Below are 10,845 nucleotides of genomic sequence, written 5' to 3'. Positions count from 1 at the left end.
ATCTAATATTCAGCTATAATAAGTAATAATATATATATAAGTAAAAATGCTTAATGCGCGCTGGAAGTAGGCTTTATCTGTCCATGAAACATGCACCTTTAGGTCCATATTCAGGCAGAACTTGAGCATCACCCAAAACCACAGCGAATTTACTTTATACCAATATTTATTAGGATTATTATTAATCCTAATAATTGCTTTAAGATAGGCTTAATTAGCCAGTCTTCTTATATTTCCGTAAACCTTAATTAATTATTTAATGTAGCCATTAGAGTGAAAATGAATGTCTATAAAAAAATTGAAAAGTTTTTTCCAACTTATTTTATTTTATTTATTAACTTTTATTATTATTTTATTTCAGATAAATCCACTATAAATTCTTCAAGAAGTTATAATGTAATTGTTCTGTCCACAAAGCAGGAAATTAATGACAGGCCAAAGGCCTATAGATACGCCTATTTTTCTATTAGGCCCATTCGTTACCATTGCCTGTTCTGAATTTTTTTGGGCTAAATATTTATCTTTGCAATATCTTGCAACGCAACAAGGACACCGGATGTTACAAAGTCCGAAGGCACAGCCGCCCATCTAAAACATATCAGAAAATGGAGCAATTTCTGTTAAAAAAACAACAACTATTTACGAATAAACTATGTGACCTATAGCGTCCTAGAGTCGCCCGTAAAACATAATGTGAATTTTTTTTTATATTTCCTCAGAGACTCTCAAGTGAGGCCTTTGAAAACCACCCTAACCGCCGCCCCCCCCCGGGATCCAGACCCCCTTGCCGGCCAGCGAGGCCGGGAGCTGCCGGCAGGATGCTCGGCAGCGAGGCCGAGAGCAGCAGCTTCCACCCCCCCAAGGACGCGGCGGAGGAGGGGGACAAATCCCCCGCCTCCGACGACCCCTCCACCGCTCGGTACGCGGAGCACGGAATCCACGCAGACAGATATTTCCTAACGCCCCCGTCCTCCACGACGGCTAAACTGAGCGCGGAGGAGGCCGCGAACCCCTGCTCCTTCCTCCCCTACACCTGCCAAGCGGGCCCGGTGCCCCCCTACCCCCCGGGCTCCGGGGCTTCCAGGTACTCCTCATCGCTCCACTTCGGCTCCGTCCTGCCGCCCCCCGCGGGGTTCCCCCCGCCCGTGTGCCCCCCGGGGGGGCGCCCCCAGTTCAGCCCAGCGTACCAGTTCGGACAGAGTCCCAACTGTATCTATCCCCCGTACGGCGGACCGGGAGCGGGCCTCAGCCCGATGCCGCTCCACCCCGGGGGGCCCGGGGCCCGGGCCCAGGTTTACCTCTGCAACCGGCCCCTATGGCTGAAGTTCCACCGGCACCAGACCGAGATGATCATCACGAAGCAGGGCAGGTGGGACCTTAGGGGTTTATGACACTTGTTAACGGGATTTGTTACTTCTTTTCCCACCCTGATTGCTTGAGAATAATAATAAAATAAAATATGTAACGGATTCGATTTCCCACATCGATGGTCTGTTCCTGCCCGTCTCTGCAGGCGGATGTTCCCGTTCCTGAGCTTCAACATGGCGGGTCTGAACCTGACAAGGCACTACAACGTGTTCGTGGAGGTCGTGCTGGCGGACCCCAACCACTGGCGCTTCCAGGGCGGGAAGTGGGTCACCTGCGGGAAGGCGGACAACAACATGCAGGGTACGTCACCCGGACAGGCTTCTCCAAGGCCTGGGTCATATTTCAACCTCGTTATTCTGACTCTCTTTTATTTTCAATGTCTTAATTTATTTGATTTCGTATTTGATGAATGCATGTGTTATTATTCATTCTTATGTTGAATTAATTAATCGATTTGTACACGGTATAGGTTACTAAATGAATTAATAAACCGTGTGGTTCCTTTGAAAGGTAATAAGGTTTACATCCACCCGGAGTCTCCGAACACAGGGGCGCACTGGATGAGGCAGGAGATCTCGTTTGGGAAACTTAAGGTCACCAACAACAAAGGAATCAATACCAGCACCTCACAGGTAATGTAACGATACAAAAATACAACAATAATAATAGTAGCATAATAATAATTACATTATTATTATAGTAACAATCATGATAATAGCAATAATAACAAACGTAGAAAAAATATAATAACCAGTAGAAGAGTAGAAGTGGGCCTACTTCACAATATACTCACAATATATTGTTAAGTACTAACGATATATCAAAATGTATTCGGGAGCATGCAGTCCCATATCAAAAGGGTCACAGTATATACACAACATATTTTGGCCCTTTTGATTTGGGACTGCATGTTCGTTCTTTGGTTCGCAGTCGACGTTGTTTAGTTAAACGCATTAAATGCATTAAATGTCTTCAGTATCATCCGTTAGAGCTGTGGTAATGGTCGCGTTTGTTTGTACAGGCCTCAGTTGGGGGCCTTTAGAATATTCAATTAGTAATTCAAGTGGTTAGTGGGGGCATTAATTAGCGTGCATGCGCTTTGTTCCTTAACATAACCTGAGGAACAGCATTGTTCTTTTAAATGATCAAGGCTAGGCTAACGATGCCGCTTATCTTCATCGAAACCTGTTAATATTCAAATACGATACATGCAATCGTCTATACCGGTGCTATTAATAAATAAATACACGATAAATACACAACATAATAAATAAAGAAATGAAGACTCCCGGATTTATTTACTTTTTCATTCTGGATATTTTATTATGACCTATTATTTATTCATTTTCACTCAACTCCCTCTGTGAACCATGTGATTCCGTGCAGATGATCGTGCTGCAGTCTCTGCACAAGTACCAGCCCCGGCTACACATCGTGGAGGTGGCTGAAGACGGGGCGGAGGACCCCAACAGCAGCCTGAAGACCCAGACCTTCACCTTCCCGGAGACCCAGTTCATAGCCGTCACTGCCTACCAGAATACAGACGTAAGCACTGCGGGAATGGACCTAAACGTTATTATAACCAGGTGCCCACAGTTATAATGTATCATCTGCATCATAGACGTTGATACAGGCCTAGTCTAAGTCCAGCCGTTATCAGTTAAAGATTTCGTGTTGTATCTATCTTATATACCGGTCTATACCCATTATTCGTTTTAACGACAATTATTTTTCTTATATTTCATTAGTAGTGGGGGAATCTGAAAAACACATCTATTGTTTACGTGTTTTTTCTTTTTAGATTACGCAGCTAAAAATCGACCACAACCCCTTTGCCAAAGGATTCAGGGACAACTACGATTCGTGAGTACCATGATTTATTTGCAATGAATTAGGCCTACACATTTTATATTCGATATCATATCTTTTAAAGAGTAATGAAAAACTGTTCCACACTACCCAACACGACCTCCTACCAATTAACTTTTTAAATATGTATATATAGTTGACTACATACACTATACTATATATATATATATATATATATATATATATATATATATATATATATATATATATATATATATATATATATGTAGGCTTGATCCACAGAAAACCAATTGGCCAAACCAGAGAATAACCATCTGGACTTACTGTGCATCCAGGAAGTTTGGTGAAATAGCCACGCCCAATTATATTTATATATATTATAACATATATATATTGTAGAAGAAAACTACTAAAATGTTAAACGAATCACCCAATATAACCTGGTTCCTGAGTGGCAATCAGAGCATCCCCATACCAGCACTGGTCTGGTCCTACCAGGCTCTCGTACTTCATTTCATTTGCGCAGAGAGTCTGGCCTCTCTCTCATTGACAAACGTTAACTCACTTGAAGGCGGGTGCCTGTTGGAGTTTAAAACTATTGGACCTGCCCAGTGCCACTCTGGATCTGCCATAACCAATCACCAACGTTTGACTACGACTCAAACTAGCGCACAACCTCAACGTCATTGTTCTCAGCCACTCCCTCTGTTTCCAAAAATTTGCGAATATACCGCAAAACCCAGACATGGTACTGAAGGGAAATAAAAATTGAGCGGAAGTACGTAGGCGGGCGGAGCCAGGCTATATCAGCACCACAACCCAACAGGAACACAAACACAACCCAAATAAGCCACAACATCCATGTCCTCCCCCCCTCCACGCAGGATGTACACGGCCCCCGACGGCGACCGCCTGACGCCCTCCCCCAACGACTCCCCGTGCTCGCACCAGATCGTTCCGGGGGCCCGCTACGCCATGCAGCCCTTCTTCCAGGACCAGTTCGTCAGCAACCTGCCCCCCAACCGTTTCTACGGCGCCGCCGCCGGCGTCGGTTGCCACGGCGGCGGCGAGCGTGCCGTCCCCCAGACCAACGGCTTCCTGACGGCCTCCCCGCCCGACGACCCCGCCTCCCAGCGCTGGTTCGTGGCCTCCATGCAGCAGGGGGCCCCCAACGGAGGGGCGGCCCCCAACAAGCTGGAGCTGACCCCCTACGAGGGCGAGTACCCGGGGCCCCTGCTTCCCTACGGCCTCAAGTCCCTCTCCATGCAGACCTCGGCCCACGCCCTGGGCTACTACCCGGACTCCCCCTTCAGCAGCGTGGGGGCCGGGGGCTGGGCCGCAGGCCGGGGGCCCTACCACCAGAGGAAAGGGGCGGCCCCCGGCCTGCCCTGGTCCCCCAGACCCAGCCCCACGGCCGCCGCGGGCTTCCCGGAGGACCTGGAGGGGAAGGACAAGCCCCAGGCCAGGGAGGACGCCAGCGAGAGCGGGGGCGGGGGCGGGCTGATCTCAGCCTGGACGGACACGCCCACCGCGGGGCTGGCCCCGGACAAGCCCGACGGGGGGTCGTATGCGGCGGGCTGCAAGCGCAGGCGTCTGTCCCTGGAGGGGTCGAGCGCCGAGGGACACTCGCCCACAGAGGTCAAGTGTGAGGATTTGGGCCCTGCCACGACCGTCCACAGTGGGCCCTACAGCAAGGACGGGCCCCCAAGAGCCCTGCCGGCGTACTATTCCTTTTACACGAGCCCCTGATGGTCCGCACAAACAATGAAGTTGTTTTAAATTATTTTTCATTATTTTTTATGATTTTTCATGATTCTTCATGATTCTTCATGATTCTTCATGATTCTTCATGATTTTTCATGATTTCTCATGAATTTCGGTCAATGTTTTTTTCAATTTATGATGATATGGAAGGAAAATTATAATGTGATTTGAAAGAAAACAGAGTTACGATGTGTGGTGTCGCAAGGTATCTCAGAGAACTGCAGATAACAACACTTTAAATGTAAAGATCAAAATGACTCTATCACTATATATTTTTGGTCTGTATTTGCATATTTAAACATTGAAAGACATTTGCTTATTTCCTCTGCTGCTGTGCTACATATTTTTTCCTCTTATGTACAGTAAAAGATTTGTGATACGTTATTTATTTTGAAGCTTCTTTGTATTACATTTGGCATCCTGTGATGTTTGTAAATAGCTGCATTTAAATGTTCAGAGATTTGTTAATAAAGTGCCAATGTGTTATAAGCAGATCCAGAGTCGGTCCATCTGTGGTGGACGATGCTTCATAAATAGCCTCACACGACAAACATTATTATGAACCAATAGGGCTGGATAAGACCAGCTAAAAGGGCAGAGGGTGGACCCAAACCACTGAGATTTACGGTCATCCAGGCCGAAGGAGTCGACCCTTAACCTCCATCGAGGGTGGAGACACACCCCAGAAGGTCTCTACCCCTGGTGCTCCATTGGTTGACCGGCGTATCCATGATCCACCTATAGGATAATGGCTAGAGTGGAGGTCCCGCCTTTCAATGGATTCATTGGTTGATTCCCCTGTGGGTGGGTTATTGTGATAAACATTTAGAGATAATACATAAACCATTGTCTTCTTGTCATTATCATTATCTTCAGTTTCAACTCTATTCATTTTGATGTTGTAAACATTTGCGTGTGAGATAATAATTGCACTGTTATCTAGAATGAAGCAGTTTTGAGTTCTTATTGTGATTTGCATTGGATAAAAGCATCTTGATGACTTGATGAACCAGCACAACTCGACTGCTCCTCATTAGGTTTTGCACATAAAAGTCGGGTATGTTCTGAGTTGTTCAAGAATTTAGGTTGTACCGTTCAGTTAAACTATTGTATTTTTGTAATATGGGCTAATTTCTTTAATTGCCCTGCATCACTATGGACATATGTTGCAAGACATTTAGGAACCCATTGTCGTTGTGATCCTTTAAGCCTTTACCATAAATGGATTACATTTAAATATCATGTAGGCCTGTACACGATCCTCACCTCCAAATAGTGTCAAAACACTCTCTGAGAACAAGGACGAGTCTCGGGACGAAGTGAGAAAACGATGCATCTAGTCTTTGGCACGTCTAATTTCAACAAATTCGAACATTTTTATTTATTTGTCGATGCAGACCTCTAGTACCCTCTGGTGTTCATATGGAGAACTATACTTCATGAACCAAAGCAGATTATAAATCGGATCAGCGTCTGACTCGCTCTTGCAAACTTCATGCGCAATGAACCAATGCAACCACCCCATAGATGCTAATTTATTCTACTTGGAAGGCGTACTTGACATTGTTAAACAGAAATCATTCACCACTCTACATGTTCAGCAAGCCTATTCAACTGATTTAAATGATTTACTCACTGTTATGCACTTAACCATTTTAGTTTTTTTCTCAAACCTTGCAATTCAACTGTGTGTGTGTGTGTGTGTGTGTGTTTGTGTGTGTGTGTGTGTGTGTGTGTGTGTGTGTGTGTGTGTGTGTGTGTGTGTGTGTGTGTGTGTGTGTGTGTAGCAGGCTGTTGAAGTTGCCAGCGATGTAAGTGACACCCTACTGCTGAAAGTGCTGAGCGACAATATCGGTGAAACGGAGAGGGGACACAAAAATCCACCTGACAACAAATAATCGTTGTTTCAGCTTTGACACATTCAGACTCAGACTGTAATGGAAAATCCATGTCGTTTTTCTATTTCTTATTCACCGTAGGTCACCCATTAACCCTGTCTGGGACAAAGGAGGGAGGCTGGCTCAGTAATCATCACACTTGACTAAAAGCAAAAAGAGGAATGTGTGCTCAGGAGCAAAGTCACTCAGAAACCAAGGCTTTGAATACATTTTACTTTCTTGTCAACAAGATGATACCCAAACATCAGGCAAACTGGTACATGGTGTAGACTCTGTAGCCAACAAAGCAACACTGAGAACTTAAATACACACAACACAGGAGACACAATTGAGTCAATTGAGTCAATAAACACAGGTGCATTAACTTGGAACTTCCGAAAATAACCGGCCGAACAGCGCTTCCTATCGAAAAAACTGAAACTGTGACAGTCAGTCGTAAAGAAGCAGAGACGAGAACGCAGCGACCTGTCTTTTAGTCTGCTGATCAGTTGGAGGAGAACCTCTGTTCTTTAGACCAGGGGTCCCCAACCTTTTCAGCACCAAGGACCGGTTTGGGGGGGGGGGGGGGGGGGGGGGGGGGGGGGGGGGGGTTGGATTATGTTGCGCAGGAGTTGCCAATTTGTTGATATTTTCATATAGTGTTGTGCATGCATTCATTTAAAATAACTAGTTCCAGTTATTTATGAACAGTGAAGGTAACAAACTCTTAAAAAAGAACGTGAACTTGAACAAGTGAAAAATGAACAACTATGGACATAAATATATTGAACTAAACCTGAAGTAACATCTATCAAGTGTAAACATGCACAACACAAAATGTCAGTAAGGGAACTTAACACGCGTTTGTGAGGCCACAGAATAGGCTACAATTCATTTTAATCAGTGGGAGCCCTGTGCTTGTTTCCCTGCAACAAGAAGGTTCCATCTGGTGGTGATGGAAGACAGTGACACCCTTAGCGTGTTTGAAATGTCCAATCGATTGCGCAATTTTGTTTTAGTGGCAGTCATTGCCGAAAACACGGCCTCGCATAGGTACGTGGTGGGAAATGGAAGCAACGTTTTCAGCGCTTTTACGGATATCTCGGGATACTCCGCTTTGGTTTTGATCCAAAAACCCGCCAGAGAGGTTCGCTCAAACACATTTTTAAGACCACCATCATTACCTATTTCGATCAATTGATCTTCCTCCTGCACTGAGAAGTGATTCGGGACATTGACAAATGGGTTGCGGATCCACTCATTTGTTCGCCGTGGATCTTTGGAGGATGGGAAGTAACGTTCGAATTCATTTGAAAGCGCAACAAGGTGATCGCGCACCAACTGCGAGAGAATGGGCCCTGCCTCAGTCTCTCCCAAAATCCCCACTAATGTTTGGAACATATCGAATACTCCCCTGTCCACTCGTCGTCCCCACAAATCAAGCTTGGCTTTAAATGCAGCAACTTTATCTGCCAGTTTAAAGACAGTGGTCATTCTCCCCTGGAGTGTCAGGTTGAGCTCATTAAGCAATCCGAATATGTCACACAGGTAAGCCAGTTTGGACACCCAGTGCTCATCACTAAAATGTGCTGCCAATGGTGACTTTTTTTTCTGTAAGAAACCTCTGCAGCGGCTCTCGCAACTCAAACACTCTGGCCAATGACCTGCTCCTTGACAGCCATCTGACATCTGCGTGCAAGAGAAGGCGTTTGTGCTCTGCGTCCATTTCTTCACAGAGCTGTTCAAATAAACGAGAGTTGAGTGCGTGTGCTTTTATGTGGTTGATTATTTTAACTACATCATTTAATACCCCATTTAACTCGGGCGACATTTTTCGGCTAGCCAGCATTTCCCTGTGAATGACACAGTGTGTGGGCTCGCAGTCAGGTGCAACCTCTCTTACCCTTGCAGTGAAACCGGACAGCCTTCCAGTCATGGCTGCAGCCCCATCAGTGCAAACGCCAATACAGAAAGACCAGTCTAATTTTCCTGACACATAACCATCCAAAGCCCGGAATAATTCTGCAGCTGTGGTGTTCGTTGGAAGTGACAGCACACACAACAAATCCTCCTGCACATCGTCCTCAAAACTGTACCGTACAAAAACAAGCAGAATTGCCCTGTTTTCCACATCAGTGGACTCATCGACCTGGATCGCATACCACGGTGAACCATTCACCCTCTCCAACAACTATGCTTCAATATCCTCCGCTATATCATCAATTCGCCTATGGACGGTGCTGGCTGAAAGAGGTACCGAGCCTATCTTTTTTGCTGCAGCCTCCCCAAGGAGTTCATTGCACATGTCTTTTGCAGCAGGCAGAATTAGCTCTTCCCCAATAGTAAAGGGCTTCTTACACTTAGCAATGCGACTAGCCACTAGGTATGAGGCTTTTAGCGCAGCCACGTTCACAGATGTGGTTGTTTTAAGCACTATTTTTTGTGATTCTTGCTCACGTTTTTTACGCTCGAAGAAGTCAAGGGGTTTGTCTTTAAGTGTAGGATGCTTGGATTCTAAATGTCGAATAAGCTTTGACGGTTTCATAGCTTCATTCGACAACGTATCGCCACATACCACACATAACGGACTTGGTGCATGTGACTCACCGGTCTCTATAAACTCATATTTTAGGTACGACTCGTCATACTTTCGATTGAAAGACCCTTTCTTTTTCTTTGCGGTTTCTTGCTCATTATCGTCAGTGGGTCTTTTCCCCCGCTACCCCTTCCAAAGAAACTTTCTAAACACGTCTGTTTTGAGTTGCTCATTTTCGCAGTTTAGCTAACTTAGTGTGACACTACTGTTGAACTGAACACGTGAAGTTAGCTGCGCAGCTTAGGCTGAAGAAAAAAACCACTGAAGCCAATACGTGTTGGGGGCGGGACCGACAGACAGTTATGCCTAAGAAAAGAAGTTAAGACCTTGCCAAAAATGCAAACATGTTATATGCAATCTAACAACTGCATATAGACTTATGGCATGTAAAAGAGTGACAGTATTGCGAAGTAAATTGAGTTTATTAAGTATGCATGCATTTTGCATGAATTCTTTTTTTATTATTATTATTATTTTGTTTACTCATGTCGTAGCCTACGAACCTACGGTCCGGTTAGGAATGTCCCGCGGCCCGGTACCGGGCCACGGCCCGGTGGTTGGGGACCGCTGCTTTAGACTACTGCCATGGAGAACCTCTGGAGGACACAGAGCATGAGGCCGGGAAACTGTATTATTTGCCTCTTCTGTGTCCCCTGACCTAGAAGCAGTACCTGATCAAGAAATTGCCATAACAAGACCCAGCATTGCCCTCTGGAGGAGAATCTCAAATCCAGCAAGTGCCTTTTTCATCAGGAAGAAAACATCAAATCTCAAAGTATTACTGCGATTCTGGTTGCTGATGTGGTTTAAATGGGCTCTGTCGCCATCTTGTGGTCAAATCTTGCCAGTTCACAATTTAAAAACGAGCTCACGCTGTGTGATTTGTCCCACATTTGACTCAATGTTGACTATTTTACTCAATGTACCAGTCATTCTGGCTCTCATTGGATTTATGAAATGAGAGCACACACACACACAGACACACGCGCGCGCGCGCGCACACGCACACGCACAAAAAAACACACACACACACACACACACACACACACACACACACACAGTCTTCATGCAAGGAACTTCTTTACTTCAGTACTGTACATATTACTGTTCAAAGATCTATATATGTAGGCCCTATATATTTAAATTATTATTGTATTTTCTATTGCACACAAGTATTGATTTAAAAACGTTACATCAATGTTGCTAAGTGCGAAAACATTTAATCGTTTGAAATGAGAAACAGCCTACATGTTATTCCATTTTTTATTAAAGTTAAGTTATTTGGTTTAAAAACGAGAGTATTTTTGGACATTTTATGTGATTTACTGTAATCCAAATCACAGAGACGCTTAACCCGTTTCCCAGGCATTCTCATCTCACGAAGGAATGCCTGGAATGAGATGCTCCAAT

The 10,845-nt window shown here is 44.9% G+C and overlaps 1 protein-coding gene across 1 annotated transcript; it reads left to right on the top strand.

The window, feature by feature from the left end:
• Positions 1–818: 818 nt before the first annotated feature.
• On the top strand, positions 819–4,947 carry LOC307084890 (eomesodermin-like; the record flags this gene model as incomplete). Its single annotated transcript, XM_079749396.1, has 6 exons — positions 819–1,369; positions 1,514–1,668; positions 1,879–2,000; positions 2,755–2,913; positions 3,170–3,231; positions 4,083–4,947. 6 exons carry the CDS (start codon positions 819–821, stop codon positions 4,945–4,947), a joined length of 1,914 nt encoding a protein of 637 aa, XP_079605522.1.
• Positions 4,948–10,845: the final 5,898 nt, after the last annotated feature.

This window comes from Pollachius pollachius (assembly GCF_949987615.1).
Source record: "Pollachius pollachius genome assembly, chromosome: 1".
Lineage (NCBI taxonomy): Eukaryota > Metazoa > Chordata > Actinopteri > Gadiformes > Gadidae > Pollachius > Pollachius pollachius.
This window is presented reverse-complemented; position numbering and strand designations above follow the sequence as displayed.